At 40.3% G+C, this 17,929-nt stretch overlaps 1 protein-coding gene across 2 annotated transcripts in view; it reads right to left on the reverse strand.

Annotated features, from left to right (window-relative positions):
* The window catches only part of ELAVL4 (ELAV like RNA binding protein 4), a 63,597-nt gene that overhangs the window by 25,456 nt on the left and 20,212 nt on the right, over window positions 1-17,929 (reverse strand). For both annotated transcript variants that reach the window (XM_072867244.1, XM_072867243.1), the window contains exon 2: window positions 15,910-16,150. In XM_072867244.1, coding sequence (XP_072723345.1) covers window positions 15,910-16,150 — 241 coding nt within the window. The remainder of the gene's footprint in view (window positions 1-15,909; window positions 16,151-17,929) is intronic.

The raw sequence follows: 17,929 nt of genomic DNA on the forward strand, positions 1-17,929 counted from the left end.
CTATTACAATATAACTACCACTTCTGCAAGAATTTATGGAAAAACGTGTAGTCTTTCAAAGCAAAAACAAGAGAAGGATTAATAGTAAATAGCATGGGTTTCGCCTTTTGCAGGAGGGTGACTGGGTACAAGTTTTGTTTGGCACCTTCCAAAGTACTGTATTTCAGGTGCCCTTGTTAGTTCTTTTGAGAAGATCCCCCTTCTAGATTAGGAAAAGTCAGCTGTATTTAAATGCAATCCAATCTACAGCTCCAGATATGCTTTGATGCTACAGTGCACCTACAATTAAGGAGAACAACTTATCCTTGGTTAAAAACAGCCATCAGCAGAATTTGAATGTCAGCAGAAGATCCTTCTTCCTCAGATCCTACCGAGGAGAAAGCCAGGTTCCAGACTCGCACTGGGACACCTTATAACAGATCCCCTCCTAAAAAACATGTTTGTATTAACATGTTTATTTGCTTATTGTTATTCATAACAAATAAGCAAATCTAAACCCAAACCTCAGGGAAAATCCCTGTGTGTTCCACAAGCTGAAGACTAGCTCTAGCTAGAGCATCTGTAAAGGCGTACATGCTGACACAAACCTGCTCAGATGGGACAAGGTTCCTCAAGCAAGCTCTTCCCCTAAGGCACCAGAACCCTGATCCCCAAATAGCAAAGGCTGGGCCTTCCCCACAGGAGATCTGCAGGGAGAAAATGCTTGTCACTGCCTTAATCCTGGCAATGCTGGAGACACTCAAATAAAAGCTCGTTTGTGCAGGAGACAGGCCTTTTTGGGGGGCATCACGAGTTGCACGATGAGCTCCCACGGGAGCTCTACACAGGCAGGATTTAGTATAGCCCAGTCCAAGTGGAAGGGGCTTCTTCGCACCGGGCCTTCTCCAACAGAGACTCTGCTATGCGATTAAAAAAATCCCCCAAAGGAAGCCCTTGCAAACGGCGTGCTACATCCCACGTAAAGCTCTCCCTCGGGGAGAGGATAAGAGGGAAAATGAACCAGACATACAGACACCACTCACTCAATTTTAATATCTGAATGAGAAGTGCCAGATACCATGACAACAAGACTAGAAAAATAAAAGTGGAATTAAAAAAAGTGTTGCCCAAAACATGAGACAAATCCTATAAAGGTAGCTGAAGCGATTAAATCATTAGTGTTAGGGAGGTAACTGCAACCCCTGGACCTCCACATCTGTCTGGAAGAGACCACCAGGACCTGAACACTGTGACCTCAAAAACAAAGCAAAACCCCCCAAAACCAGCTGCAAGCTCCCCACAACAGAAAGCAAGGTCATTCAACCAGCACCTTGCAGAGTTAGAAAGCTTGACTTCACCAGGCAGTGCCAGAGGAGATTACACGAGTTTTGTCCTCCTGTGTAGTTTTGATAAAACCCTTAGTGCAAGACAGTGTAATTTAATGTCTTGATTTTCAGAGATGCTGAAGCAGTAGCAGTTCTCATGTAAATTAAATACTAATTGACAGTAGCTGCTGTCCCTCAAAGTTAGATACAGTAATGCTTCCCTTTCTGGAGTAGCCCCACACATCCACCCAGAAAACAGAACGAGATGAAGCATGCTTTGACAGAGCCTGCTGCTGCCCAGCACCCCTAGATCCTTCTGAAAATCCTACTCCCACAGAGATTTCAAGAGGACTTTCAGAGACATGCAATTACTCCGTTTTAAACTTGACCGTACCAGCAATATAAAACATGCCTACTCTTGCAAATAGTGCCTTACAGTCTCTCAAAGGCTTCTAGCATTTCAGATGTTCTGCATCTCACCTGAAACAAGACTTCATTCTTACCTGCATACTACACAGAGTTTTAACAAAGTCAGCTGTGTAATTACCATACTTGAGGACATGGACTAATCAGCATGCAAAGCTTAAGTGGCAGTTTGAGACAGATGCTGCTGACTTGGCTGGAGTCTTCTGCAGAAGAGTCTACCCATTACTGTAGCATGGAAGCATTTTATCTCTAATGCACCTTTCCTCACAAACACCACTGAGGAAAGCACTTTTATTCCTATTTCGGAGAAGAGAAACTGAAAGGCATCGAGATTTCTGGGGTGAACTTGGATGGAGTAACACAGTCACTAGAACAAGCATCTAAAACTGTATCTCCCTCACCCTAAGTCAGTCACTTTATTATTGGACCATTGTGAATTGTGCTGGGCTGGATATATCTTGTAAACAACATGCACATTTCATGCTGCAGAACGTATTATCCTCCTTTTTCTGCCTCTATCAAGTTTCTTTAAATGTAAAACCAGATTTTAAGCACGGGTGCATTCATACTACTGCAAGCAACTGATTAAGTATGTTTTCAGAAGCTACCGCTCCTGCACACATAAAGACAACTGAGTTCCATTTCTGAAAAAATATTTGGATCCCCCCCCCGTTGACATCTCTTGCTTTCCTTTTCATCTTTTCCTCCCCCTTCCTTCAAGGAGCACACAGCCTCTGAATTAGCAGCTGTTCTGAGAAGAGCAAGGCTGCACTCCTCCCCGCTTTGTCCCCGAACAGAACAGGGACTGTACTATAAAAATCCAGTGTTCTGGGGACAGGCATGAATGGACAAGAAACAGCCATGACTTGTCTATCCCAAACAGTAAATTCAATGCTGAAGGAGAGATGAATTAAACACAAGAACGCAGACATTAGAAACAAACAGGCTAAGTTAAAACAATATTCAGTAAGAAAAAGTGAAAACAAATAGACCCAGGAAAAAAGGAAAAACATACCAAGACATAAAAAATGGTAAGCAGCAGTGCGGAAAGAAATCTGCAACAGGAATTAAAGAAGTCACTGCATTACATAAAGCATGCAATACGTGGTAGGAAGCCTTTCACACCCCAAATAGGCGATGTCACATCACGGAGAGGGGATACAGCATCGCTGGACCAGCAGTACATAAGGAATGTTAAAGACTGTTCTCAACTATAACAAGAAATGTATGTACTGGAAACAAGGAAGGCAACAAACTGAAGGCAAATTGCAGCAAGCACCAGGTTTTTAAATCAAGAATGACTTAAGGCTTGAGAGCAACTTAAGATGCAAGATCAGAAGTGTCCAGTGTTAAAACATTAAAATATGCTTGGTTAAATTGTGACTAAAAGGAGATGCAAAAACCTATAGATACTTCAAATATGTAAAGACCATGACTGGAGATGAAATATTAAAAGTGTGCTACTTAACACTGTTACTCATTAGAGAACATGAAATTATAAGAGGGTAAAAAATTACATGGTCTGAAACCAAAGAGAAAAGGTGCTCCAACAGTGCAAACTGTAGGTCACAGAAGAGGCACATGCTTCATTACAGCAGACTTATCTTCCCTTCCTGCATCCCATCCCAAACACTGGTATTCCTGAAATTTAGATGAAAGTGGAAGGCAACTGAAAAAAATTAATACTGAACAGAGCAGAAACCGAAAGCAAACCAAAAGAAACAGAGTGATTTTTCACCGGTCAGGCTTCAACCAAAGGGATAGTAAGTTCAGATCACAGTGATCTCACATGCACAATTTTGGTGCAAAGGTACCAAACTTTTGCACAAAAAAAGTGATGCCAGGCACCCAGAGTCAAAGTTTGAGAAAACCCACTATTCTAGAAGATGATGGTAGTGAGTGGTGGAGCAATGGGAGAAGAAAGGCAGAAGGACAGAACCATGATAGAGCCTGTGCACTGACCAAGGTTCCCACTTTCGTGATGGGTCAGAGAACTGCATGGGCAGGGTGAAAAGTCAGTCGTGGCTTAACAAAGTAACATGCAACTTGGTTTACAGGAGACGTATTTTTGTTAAAAGGCCAAGGAACATGCTCTCTCACTGAGAAGAGCTATGCAAGCAGAGGAATCAGGAACAGAAAGGCACAGCTAAGATATGAAAATCCAGTGCATCCTCAAACCTGGAAGCATTTTATGTGGAAATGGTTGCAGTAACGCTTCCAGTCTAAAGGAAGTGGCAGAGGCACATAAAACTGGAGAAAAACAAGAGTTTGTTTTGCAAAACAAGAATATTAAGTAGAACATAACAATATACTGCAGCAGCAATATCTGAAACCTGGTTGACTGCAAATTCAAAGAGCGCTGGTAATTTTGTCATTAAATGATTTAATTCAACAACATTTAGGGTTTTGTACCTCAGCCTCTGTCAAACAACAAAAACCAAAAGCCACCACGACACTAAAATTTCACAGTAATTCTGCACAATGACTCAGAATACCTATTCTGTCTCAAACAGCCTAATTAAACTCTCATTGAGCTCTACTAACCAGTTTTTCCAATGCACAGAGGAAAGTCATTTATTACAGACCGGAATACAAAATTTAATATTAACAACAACCTGTATCTGCAGCATTTTTAATCTGATCAGCAAAAACATAAATAAAAGCTGCAACCTGACAGCTAAGAAGGTTAATCTGTAATAGTTAGATTTACGTAGATTACTTTACACAGCATCTGGGAAGATGCTGAGAAAAGTAAAGCCACTTTATCATATTCCAAAATGTGCTACCTATAGAAATTTTGCTATCCATCAATACTTAGACTGCAGCAAGCCTATTTTACAAATTTGCTTTAGCTTTAGGATAGAACTTTCAAGAACTTTAAAACAAGAGGAGGAATTTTTAAAAGGTACTTCAAATGTTTATAATATTCCTTTTAAGTACTTGCAGGTAATAGAAGTAATGAAAAGGAAAACTGCTTAAAGGAGAAAATATTATGACTTTGTTGTGTGCACGTACTACCTAGTTCTATCACAAATTTCTTCTTAATTTTGTTGAAAAGAATATTAGCATGAATATGCTCCTTGATGAATTTTCTCCAGACTGAAAAGCAAATCTTTTCCTTTTTACAGTGGCAGATTTCATCTGCATCAGCCAACACCTTTTCCTATTACAATATCCACATGTATAGCACTGGATGTGCCATGTGTGGACGTTGTGACTACAAGCTGTTCTCGCTGGCTGACCACCACAGAAAACAGTGCAGGTTTTATTATAACCTACTCTTGTGAAAAGGCTTTTCACAGTATTAAACATATAGGTGGTAAACAGAGGAGAGGGAAAAATGTATGTATTTTTCCTTCTTTTGTTTCCAGCTTGCCAAAGTACCTAAAAACATACCGAACCTGGAGCAAGTAAGTACCACAATCCTACTGATCAACCAAATCAAGGTAAACACAGCAGTTATTCCAACTTAGTAAAAAACATAAGGGCAAAAAGTGTTATCGGTCAAGCTCCCAAGCTGTTAATGTTTGGGGTTGGGTTTTTTGTTTAAGACAAAGTAGCTTCCAGAGCAGGAAAATATTTAAAGAAAAAGTGGAGAAATGGGAGAAAGATGCACTGGTAAATAGAAATGACACAGATACAGCACACGGGAGAACAGAAGAGTCTAAAAAAGGAACTGCTGGAGAATACTTCTTCCTTGCTACATATCCTATCTTATCGTGCCCTACCTACCATCCTCAGAACAGGGAAAGTCAAAACACCCCCTACATCTAACCAACATCATCCTAAGGAAGAGGAAGGCAGCCTCATTTTGTGGGTCCTAGAATGCTGTAGCAAGAGGAAGCCTGTTGATATCTAATTTAAGGTGCTTTAAAATGTGTGTGAGCACAGACAATTATCCATATAGGGCAGCAGGTACATTAGACCTGCTACCGCAGAAACAGCAGCCCCTCTAGTACAGCAACAGTTAATCATACTGGCAATGCTGCCATTTGTTTGCTTGCAGGTGAGTATGACGCAGCTTTTTGTCCATCTGCTTTTGCAACACCCCTTAAAAACTATCTAACTGAAAAAACAGTCTGGGCTCTTGTGAATAAAAATAATAAAAACCTTCAGGTTTTTTTTCCCCCTCAACTGATATATTCCACTGATTAAACAGACACTGTGAGAGTCTTAAGAACAGCAGTACTGGGTCAGAGCAGAGGTCTGCCTAGTCCAATATCCTGTCTCCGGCAGCACCTGCAAGTCAGTAACTTGTGCTGAAATTCCTAGTGGGGACAAGTAGGAACATCTGCAAAGTCAGTGATGGATCCTGCTCAAGGAGAACAGAGAACAGCAGCTATTTCCAACAAACCCATCAGCAAGGCAGCCAAAGCAGAGCCAGTGAGCGAAGTCAAAGAAATGGACTTGGACTTCAGTGACATGATGCCTTCTTCCCCTCTTTCCCTCCACTTTTTAGAACCAGAACCTCATGATGGGATGAGAGGGACCACAAGATTGTGGCATCACAGAAGTGTGAAACATGGCACCTGGGCAAAAGCTGTCTAAACAGGCAGGCAGAGATGCCAAAGGGCCTGAACAAGACTCAGGCTGTACCACAAATGGTGTAAAAAGTCTGAGGCTGCAATAACCTGTCAATGACAACTCCAGGAATGAAGTATAGGACATGAAGTAGGATGCTGCTGAAATCCAAAGATGTATGCTTGTCTACTGGCAAAGGCTGAGCATCAGAACAACTTCCAATAAGCCAACGGATTACTAAGAAGGTTATCAGCGCTGACTATAAGCACGTAATTGCCAGTGAGCTGCATACAAAGGTTGGTGGACTCCCAATTCAGGCAGCAAGAGAAACTATCCCTGAAGCAGGAGAAAAGAATAGATGGCGAGCAGTGTTAAGTATGTGCAGGTGTAGAAAACAGTGGTAAATCCTCCTCTCCATATATTCTTCTCATAACAACATAACATCACTAGAAATTAACTCCTCTTAACCATAAGTCAAATTAAGATGATACGCTAAGTTTCAAAGCATTGGGATTGAATCTCTGAAATTTTCTGGAAACAAAGGAGAAGGAAAGGATTTAAGGCCAGGCAAGACCTCCATGCAGTAGATATCCTAAAGGGAACTTTGCCCTCTACAGATGGCATCTCACTTGACAAATAGATAGAAAACAGGTTGGCTTGATGGTAAATGGGTTCTTGCTCAGGGCAGAATAGCCCCAAAAGCAAAGATCTGAAGGATGGGGTCCGAGTGGATGGAGTCTGAAGAGGTACTTTGTTTCATCAGTATAGGGACTGCACATAAACTGAGCTAGCAGAAAAAAAGAGAGGAAAAAGGTAAGAGTGCTGAAGACATACTCCCATAGGCAGCAGATCCCAATACTGATCTGAAGGTCTCAGGTTGACCATTCCCAGAAGTCAAGGTGAAGATGATCTTGCAGGGCTCTTCTGGCTGTAGAGAAAAGCACCTGCATGCTAGGAAGTGAAGTGATGATGGATCAGCTCTGCAACAGAGAAGGGGCAAGAACTTCCTGGCTCAGAGTCTGAGAAACAGCTACTGCAGGCAGGTCAAATAATCCCAGTCACAAATTTATTAAACACCATCTCAGAGCTAAGAAGAAACTCCTAATGCAGCACTGGTAAAAAGCAAAGCCTTGTGAAAAGGGAGAGCAGGAGCTAGGCCAATGTCAAAACCTTTCAGACTGGTTTTGCACAGGTCACTTTTGTTCTTGGACAAGTTGTCTAGCAGGAGCACTGGGGAGACAGGCAGGGGCATCAGCCGCAGCACGGCCACGCTGCTCGCTGGGACGGCTGAAGGGCAGGTGGTCCTGAGTAACGGGGAACAGAAGAATGCTGGGAAAGTCAACCTTGGAGCCCTGACACGTATCTCTTGGTGTGCTGTCTACTACTGCCCCAAAAGACCCTGCCTCAGCTGGAAGATGGTGCATCATTAGGGGACACTGCTGCCAGTCTCCCAGAGCTTTCCTGGAAGTCTCTCATTCCTTTTCTCCCCTTTCTCCTTGTTGTCCTTCAGCTAAAGGGGAAGAAAAGAAAAAGGGTTAGGGACAGAAGCAGCTGTGCATGAGTGCTGAAGCATGGGGTCTGTGCTTCTACAGGGAAGGGCAGAAGGAGGAAAAAAGGACAGACAACACCGCAAGTAACGGTGGACTGCCATCATATAGAGGGTTCCACCAACAGAGCCGTTTCACCTGGCTGTTTCCTGGTAGAGAGTCATCTTCAACACAGATGATATGAAGGATGGAAAGAGTCTCAGACTAGAAGGTCAGCAGACACTGAAAAGCCTCATAAACCACCTTATATCTGGAAGTCACAGTTTCAGAGGTGTAGGTGTGCTTGTGCTGTTGAGGAAAACCATACTGCTAATCCTTCCTACTAGACTTGATGAGAAGGTGATGTTTACTCAAACCAAGCAGTTAAAACTGAAGAATAAACTAAATATGCATTAAAGGCATTTAATACACTTCAGAACAAGCCCAGGAGTGAAAATGCTGAAGTTAATTAGAAAGCCCTTTCACAGCACAAGGGTCATGCCTACTTGCTTTCTGCCTATTTGCCCCAACACTCATTTCAATTGCTTTTTCCCAATAATCAAGAAATCTAAATTCTTTTGTTCACCAGCGCAGAGTATGCACCAGACAACTGCAGAGAGGCGATAAAGAAAATGACGGATGCAAATTTGACCGTTTTCCCTCAGCATTTAGAATAGACATCAAACCATACCAAACACATTTTAGAAATCCAGCGCTAAGATACTCACTACTATTTCTGTGTTCCCTTCCCCACAGCACTAATGAATTTAGTTCAGATACTTAATGCAAATGCTCATTTAGATAATCAATATTTGGGGATTGTCTTGAATCTGCAGCCCTTAGAATAGGATATGCAACACTGAAATTAGGTTTATCGCTGCTCAAGAACAGAATATACTTCAGGAAATAAGCAGCTATAAAAATAACGTAACTAGGCCACCAAATTAAGATCAACTTATCAAAAGGTCTTTAATGACATTCAGAGCTATATATTTAGTCTTTTAAAAAATAATGCTAGATTTTAGGTTTAAAAGACTCTGAAACATGTCTGGTTTTCATGTCTTAATATTTTATTCTCTGCATGCAACTGAAGGTACCAGACAGATTATAACCAAAAATTGAAGCATGCTCTGTATTCCATCTGATTCACAAAAAGGATTTTCTTTTTTACAGCTCTAAACCATTCTTTTACACTTCTGCTTTTCTGGGCACTAGACTTTCAGCTGCAGTTATACTACTCTATCTGACCACTCTTTCCTGACTGCATTTTGAACATGAACTCAACACAAAGAAATAACTGCCGTAACAAATCTCCTGTACCTACTAAAATACAGTGAGGCCAATCGACAAGTCACTTCCTGAAAAAACTAAAGTAATTCACTTAATTGGTATTATTTTTCAGACAAAAAACTCTAGCAGAGTACTCTGCTGCATAAATATTTTTCCTATTTCAGCAAATACTAAGTCTTTTGCTTTCAAGAAAGTCAAATGCAGAAAAATGCACTGCTTCTTACAGAGATTCCCTATACAGCCGATTTGAGGGGCACTACTAAATACAGCCTTTAAATGCAATCAAACTAAATACCAGAATTATATTCACTTTGTAAATAGTGAACACCATAGTACATAAGTTTGGTTTTTTATTTTTCCTATTTTGAAGGATTGTGTTAATTCTCATCTGCTACTGGAGCAAAGCAACTGCTGCTAACACTCAGTCTAGTCTAACAAGATCTGTACCAAATAAATGATCAAAGATCAGTGACTAGTTACCACTGCTTTACGGAGAATTAACTAAAAAACCCTTCCAAGTCAACAAGGGAATACACAAATACCTCTACAAGGTATTTTTTTCCTAAATCCTGTTATTAGGTGGGCTTACGCCATGAGGCATGAGTGTTTACATACTTTCTAAACAGTTTATAAGTCTTATCTAACATAATCCCTACATTCTATAATCCTATCTGTTTAATGTATTTTAAGTGGGGAAAAACGCTAGAACCAGTAATATCTCAAAGTGGAAGGCACTTTCAAAGCACAATCAGTGAATTGGACATCAAATGTTAAAGTAGTTTATGCTCAGATTAGACTTTCAGTCATTTAGGATCAGGTAACTTAATGCTGGGTTTCACAGTAAGCTATATTTATCTGCATATGGGTCATTTTTCTCTTCCAACAGGAAACGCTTTTGGTATGCCCTTTTACAAAATTCCTAGAGAAAACATATACAAAACACTGGTAGTCTTCGTATGTGACATTTTCAATGAATACATGTTCTGTCTGCAGCTTCTAAACATAAATAGCTGTGAACTATTTCCCTTGAATAAATATAAATATTTTCCCCCCATGACAAAGCAGCACAATTTTACTAATATCTCAGCAATTTCCAGCCTGAGTCTTTCAAACGCAGACTTAACTGTGCAACACTCACCTATTGTCATGAACTGTATTATCAAAAGGCCTCTTTCCCATAATTAAATTTAACCATTAATCCTGTTTTTGCTTTGTGTCTTTCCATTATGATGAGCTTTCAGAGTCCACCTTCGATCCCAAGATGGACCCTTTGACCTCTCGCTCATCTACTCTTATCAGGCATCAAAACCTCCCATTAAAATACGTAAAGCTTAGCTGTTGCCCCCTGCAAACACTGGGCCAATACTAGAAGACATCTGTTTACTAAGGAAAGCTCAAGTAGTGTTTTCCTGCTGCTGCACACTTGCCATCAGAATCACGAGCGTCCCTCGTGGAGAGCCATACTGCTGGGGAACATGATCATACCTGGCTTGCTTCCTTCCCTCCTGCCTCCTAGGGTCACCACCACAGTCTGCAATTAATGGCTTCTGCTCCTGAGGACACAGACCTTCTCCAGCCACTGCTTTCAAAACAGTTACCGACTCCAGATGCCAAAATTCAGGCTGCCCAAATTTCAGGAAACTCCAAGCACGCAATCTCCGAACAACACGTTCCAGCTAGAAACACCAGTTCAGTGCCATCATTCACTGAACACGCTTGGTTAAATAAAATCTAGGTCTTTGCTTTTTAGAGCAGCACCTTTTCTGTATGTGCTGGTAAGCTGCTCGTTATACAGGGAGATAGGAAAAAATAATTTTTATAGAGGGCAGATGGTACCAACGTAATGTAGCGTGAACATACTTCTGGACCAGAAGGGGTTCACGGTGGCTCGCTCAGAGCACAGGCAGGTCATCCTCCCCAGGTCAGGAATTTACTGGTTTCTATGGAGAAATGAGCACTGCTCCCATGGAATACATTATCCTGTACTCTCTCATAATGCTGCGTTATTTCTGACTCTGCCATTTTGTTAGCTTTTGGTTCTTGGATCATATGGTTGAACATCTAAAGAGTAAGGAATGGACAATCCATTACTTCTAGCAAGGACTACAGGTAAAACAGTCAATATTTCTTTCTCTCTTAACAGGTCACAACACACAGATGCTACTGCTTTGAGTCAACAGCTTGCCTGTCCTGGATTTTCACTGGGATCATCAATATTTATATTACGCTTACAATGCCACGATTATTTCTGAACTGCAGTTTTAATCTAAGTCTGCATCAGTCCTATTATAAATACCTGAAATTAAAATGAAAGATGTAAATCTTTGTGCATAATCTTAAAGAAATTACAAAGTCAAAAGGAACAATTTAAAAACAGAGTCGCTTTCTGGGCAGAGGAGCAATGAAGTTCCTGATTATGCATGCAAAGAACATCAAATTGTACCACACAGCAGGAATATGCAAACTCTGTCATAAGTTAAGTGATGCACAGAAATCCTCTATCAATAAATATTCTGCTTTACAGTGCGCCTGGATCACTAATATATGAAAGATTATTTGAAATCCAATTATTTTAGATACTGATCATTTGAAGATTCGGAGATGTACATTACAGAGAAACAAAATATAATTCCTAAGAGCTCAGCTAAGGCCACCAAATCAATTAAAAAATTAACAAAAAACATCCCCTTCTCCCCCACACAAACTATGTTGACAAGGACAACTCACTTGGCCAGCAGCAGTTACAGTCTCTCTGATGGACACTACACTGACTGGATCTTTTGTTTTCAAACACGGGACAAAACAAGTTCAGCATTTCTTCCTTCAAAATTTTCTAATGAATTCAAGCCCTCTCCTTCCCCAAATCAGAAAGATATTTATCACTGTCTTTCTTTGGACAAAGTAAGAAATAAAGAGCATCTGCAACACCGAATAGCTTAGCATTGGCTTGTGAGCACCAAGCCTCACATCCATCTGAAGCCATAGTCTTCCTCTGAAGTCACCTCCCTTCATCTAACACTGCTCTAAAATGTTTATGCCATTTAGTTTTTTTTAACTCAAGTTCCTTCTCATTTTTTGAGAGCAGCTGATTAAACCTGAACAACTGGGTTGTTGGACGAAATATGCTGTAGCTATGAAATGGTACAGCAGGGACCAGTTTCACTGTTAATTTAAAATGCTAGAATTAATTAGGTAGTGTAAATGAAGAATTTAATAAGCACACTTTACAACCACAAGTTCTGCTTTTATTAAACACCCCTGCCAAATGAAAGCAGCTATCTTCAGTCTGTTTTTCCTTGTCTCATTCCCTTAAAATCTCTGCAGTGAAAAAACCAATTTTTTCTATTGCAACCCCTCCCCCCTAATTAAAATGTATGCCTGACTTCCATCTCCTCTTTCAAGTCATTAGCATCTTTTAAAAATGCTACTGTATATCCTGCCTGTTCCAAGAAGCTACCAAACAAAACCGAAGTTTACAATTTTGGTTTTGAATACCAAATTAAAGGCTGTCTTAGAAGCTGTCATTCCTATTCAACTCAGTACGGTGTACTACCAAATTAGCATATTTTTTTTAGTAAAGGAATATGCTTGTTTAAACATGTGTCTTTCCAAAGCGAGGGGTAACATCACGAATCAATTTTCTTAAAAAACCCTACTACTGTTCTAAGACTGCAAAAAGACTTGGAGCAGATGATTATTCCTGACATATGTTTAATCCATTTTAAAATTAATAAAAGAGTTCAGATCATAAATTCTCTCAAAGGAATCTTGTATGTGTAAGAGACTTTGTTTAGCTTTGAACTCCTTGAAAAAAGTATTTCAGGAGCCTAAACATTATTTCACAAAATCTGTGCAATTCCTTAACAGGACAGGGGAAATCGAATCTTTTACATGAACCAATTCAATCTCATCTAGCCTCAGAAATACATTCGAGATTTTCTAATATGGTTTTGCCAGGGTAACTATTTAATGAGGATGATTTGGTTTATGACCTTTCATTTTTCTTGAAGCAACCTCTCTCTGCAGCTAACTTTTTATTCTGGCTTTCTTTGATTTACCCGATATTTTACCTTAGCAAGAAGGAGACAAACTTATTATCTATGAAGACAACCTATATTTTTAATGGAAAGAGCTCCAACGTTTGTTTAGAGGCATAGTGCAACAGCACATGCTTAGCTGAGCTTTATTAAAATCACAAAATTTTGAATAGAAACAATGAAAAAGTCTAAAAGCAGACAAAACCTGAATTGTTTCAGTCCTTCACCAGTTCAGCAAGAATACCTTAAGAATTTAGTTTCTTCTGCAATACAGCTTTCACTATCAAAAAACCTACACTGATTTTTAATAAGAAAAAAGCAGAGAACGCCTGAAAAGCCAGTCATTCCTGTAACAGCCTACTGGCATACTTCCACCCCTCCCAAAAAACATAAAAACCCAGAAAGCCTAATGAAGAACACACTTACATGACAATCCGGAAAGATGAGCTGGGTATGGCCTCAGTGCATTTCCATTTTGTTACTCTCAATGTTAAGAACCTTTAAAAACATGGACTGCTTCTGGCTGGGGACTGCATTTGATTTACTAACTCTGAATTCAATGTGAGGAATGAACACACATCCTAAAATTTAGGAAATGTTTCAGGCCTTGCTAACAGCCCAAAAACCTTGGCAGACTGAATTCTGTTTTCAAAAATGGCACGAGACTTTGGAGGACAATTATTTTGCTGATTTGGTTCTTTTGTACTTGCATCACTTTTTAAAACAACATGTAGGCTCCTCAATCACTTAGGGGTGATGTCCTCAAAGCATCTGTGTAAATTTTTTTTAAAGAATGGCTCCTCTAAAGTATTTTACTGATCATAAAGATTTATGCACATTGTATGGAAAGAAAAAGCATAGGCAAAAAACTACCCAAGAATATGTCAGAAGATCATAAAACAAATTTCTCACATCTTCTAATACAGAGACAAAAGCCTGGAGATGGAATTAAACAAAAAGAATACTGTTCCTACTGATGAAGTAGTGGCTCTCCATCCAAAGATGGCCAATTATCTATGAAAAAACCACTGAATATGTAAAATCTTGAAATTATATTGCAAGGAAATCACCATGAATTTGAGGGATATGGGAAGCAAAAATCTCATGAAACACAGGACCTGCCATGATCAAAATTCCAGCTAGGCACACTAGACTCTTGCAGATGAGGGTTAGGTATTCACTTCTGTCTAAAATAACTGAAGTAACCTCAGATTTAATTCCTCAGATTATTTTCAGGCTAAAAGAAAAACAGTCTGGAGCTAAACTGGTCTGGTGGCAGATATCAAAGGTGGTATGTCACACGGAGATGCTGGGCCAGATATGCTTATAAAAGAAGAGGACTTCAGTTATTTGCATGGAAATTTTTTGGAGTGGGAGGTTACAAGCAATTTATTTTTCTTTAAGTAGAAAAAAAGTAAAGAATAAAAGTCAATTCCATTTTTCAATCTTCTTCCTTTTAATACCCCCGCTGAAGCTGTGTCCCAATCAGAAGATATATTGAAATAGATACGTCATGGTCAATGTGCTAAAGAAAGCTCTACTGGACTACACTTCTGAAGACTTGAGCTGCCCTGCAGCTACTGCCATTTGTTATGTGCCTTGTGACCAACCAGAACATTGCTATATGTCAGGAAGTAAATAAAAAAGAAGCATTTCATGTTTAAAAGCATTAAGTAGATCATCCTAATGCTGCCAATAGAACAGCTGCCAGGCTGTTACGGAAGTAGGTATGAAGATTTGTATTTTAATTCCTCATCTTTCCACGGTGCCTCTTTCCACAGAGCACGCACCCAAATTGCCAGGAGTGCATCCGAGAGAGGAGACTGCTCCTTTTCTAGAACCCTTTCCTTCCCAAGGCTGCTGCTCTGTGCTAAACATAACAGCACTGGTGATGCACTGAACAGCAGTGAAATTTCAGCTGTTCCCCACCTACGGTGCGAGTAGACACACAACCTATAAAACTAACCTATAAAGCAAGCTATAAAAGCTGTTTGTTCATCCCTCCGTCTTCTTGTGCATCAGTGAATTCCTGGCTGCGGCAGCAGGGATACAGAGCAGGCCAGGTGCATCTGCACCCATCCACACCTCCTCCAGCAATAGCACAGACATCTCTCCTCTTTGAGGCAATATCTGTAATGGGAGGCTTTTCTTATTCTGAAGGCACCTCCAAACGGTGCAGATCCTTTCACACAGAAAAGGATCAGGGCAATTAAAGTGTTCAAGGAACAGAGTTCATTAACCAATATCTACAAATGTCCGAAAGAAATCCAGAGCAGTGGCTCCCAACTGCAGACCACTGCTGCTCCAGAACGCCATGGTGAGCGAGCTGTGGTGGGCATGCAGAACCATCTTGACTTTACAGCGTTGTTAACAGGCAAAAGTTTGATGAAGGTACGGTGAGGTTCAAAAGAAATAGCCAGAATTAGGAATGGTCAGTTGGCTCAAGCCGTTTAGACTACCCTCCTGCAACTTAAGTCAGTGTTAAATAAAAACCAGAATGATCACGAAAGTAATGCCACCATCCGAGCTCTGCTGCAAGAAGCTGCACAGCGTGTTACACCCATGCAGACTGGCAATGTTCAAACTTCCCCTCAGATCTGTACAGAGGCTGAAAGACGAGGGGCTTCTCCTATGGTTAGTTGTTCTAGCTCATTGAAAACTAAAGGTTTACCATCTGAAGACGTTTACCACAGTATTTGCAGTACTCCCTGTGCTAAGCACTTGCAATATAAGCATTAGGGTTTTGCTGACCCCAAATGTAAACTGACCCTGGTGCACGTGAAGTCAACAATATGAAGTGCTTACCTGTAATTTTGTCTCTCACGAGCTTGCAGGATTCGATTTCACCAATGCTCCCGAAGAGACTCCTGAACTCCTCCTGGGTCATGTTCTGGGGTAAATAGTTGACTATGAGGTTGGTTTTGCTGTCATCTGTAGCAGCCCCTGTCTGCATGGGGGAAGGGCAGTTTCTACTGTTGCTGGAGGGTCCATTGGTTGTATTGGAAGTAGGGCCATTCGACACCTGAGGCTCCATGGTGCTAATTATCTACATGAAAATAAGAGGAGAAGGAGAAAAAACCCTTAAGTTTCATAGATACAATAGCTATTTTTAAAGATACTTACAAACGAATGAGTAGGTAGCATTCATGGCCAATTTAGATACTTCAACAAAAAACCCCAGCTTGATTCCTCTGTTATTGTTGCAAAGTAGGTCATGCTAGTCTTTGGCTGTGAGCATATACTAAGATGCAGTTAAAAAAACCTTTTTTTGTTAATGCAAAGCTGATTTCTTTCATCACGCAACCATTTTCACAAATGTAAATTTAAACCACATAAATTTAATTATAATTTAAGGTAATAATCATAATTAAAATTATAGTTCCATTAAATCAGATGAAGTAAGTGTATGGCTCTATATGAAAAGGTAAAATATTTTACCTATTTAATAACTGTATCACAGAGTGCAATGACAACAACATTAACCAGGCACAGTCAATCTGCAAAGTGTTGTCATTCAGATTGCCTTCAATTAATAAACTCAGTGTCCCAAGACATACCATTTACTGGTTCCAGTGATGACCTATATTCTCCAGTTATATTTTTCACTAACTGACACCTCTTTAAATAATAAAGCCCTGGATTTGCAATCTTCAGAGATACAAAGGTCTTCAGGTATTTACTAGAATCAAAAAGGTTTAATCAGAGAAAGGCTTATAAAGCACAGGTGCAGGCTGGAATTTTAACAAGTGCTTCTGTCTTGAAATGCGAAACTCCAATTTTCACAGAAGAAACTCAAATAGACCTTTCCAAAAAAATGACAAATAAGAATCCAGCCTAGCAAAGTGCGTGCAGGACAGTAGTCCCATTGTCATCAGTGCCACCGGTCACATGAGTGAAGCTGCCTGCATGTTTATCTGCAGGCTGAGGACTGAAGAATGCAAGTTTTCATCCGAAAACTGCACAGGCAGACAAAGGAAGCAGAAAAAACGGGTACTTTAAGTCTTTTCTATATAGGTATTTGCCTCCACTACAGCTTCCAGCCTGTCTTCGCTGTCACCAGCACTGACAAGGGAAGGACATCACCATAGTCTCAAATCTAGATAAATTAAAGCAATGCAAATGGTGGCTTTTGCTGTCTACTGTGAAGTCTGCAATGTGCAGCTCCACTGGTATCTCTTATCAAAGAACATCCCTCGGATGGGCTCAGCCTCCCTCCATCAAAGACTCGGAGTCCACGATGCAAACTGCTGCCCTGGGCAAGAGACTCCGCTGCCCAGGGACAGGGACAAACCCAGGGAGAGCTGGGGGCGAAGGCACCACACACTCCGAACCCTGTGTTCATCCCCTCCTGTAATTATTATTACTCAAAACTTAATTTGCTTTCTTTTTTAAATCCAGGGAGGTACATGTTGTGACAAATTAGGCCTGTAATTCAGGAGGATGGGGGGACACCAAAAAAGCAGTGTCTATTCTAAAATTAACTGCATGAGGGTGGCTCAGACTAAATAGGTTATATTCTGGTCAACATTTTTTTTTTTTAATTGAAATGCTTCAGTGTTAGTTTAATGCCTCATTTAGGAAATAACCCTCTTTTTATCAATGGAAATAAGTTTTGAATTACCATTATTTTTTATTATCAAGCCCAGGAATAGCTACTTGATTTAACAATTTTTAAATAAAAAGAAGCCTTGCCACATTGTGCTAAACAGAAAGGCCTTAAACCACACAGCAGAATCATTTTGAAAATACACTCCACAAAAATAGTAACTTCTTGAAGGAAATCGGCACATCCAAGCCAGAATCCCCCTGCCAGTTTTCCCTGCCA

Source organism: Ciconia boyciana, chromosome 7 (genome assembly GCF_034638445.1).
Source record: "Ciconia boyciana chromosome 7, ASM3463844v1, whole genome shotgun sequence".
Taxonomy (NCBI): domain Eukaryota; kingdom Metazoa; phylum Chordata; class Aves; order Ciconiiformes; family Ciconiidae; genus Ciconia; species Ciconia boyciana.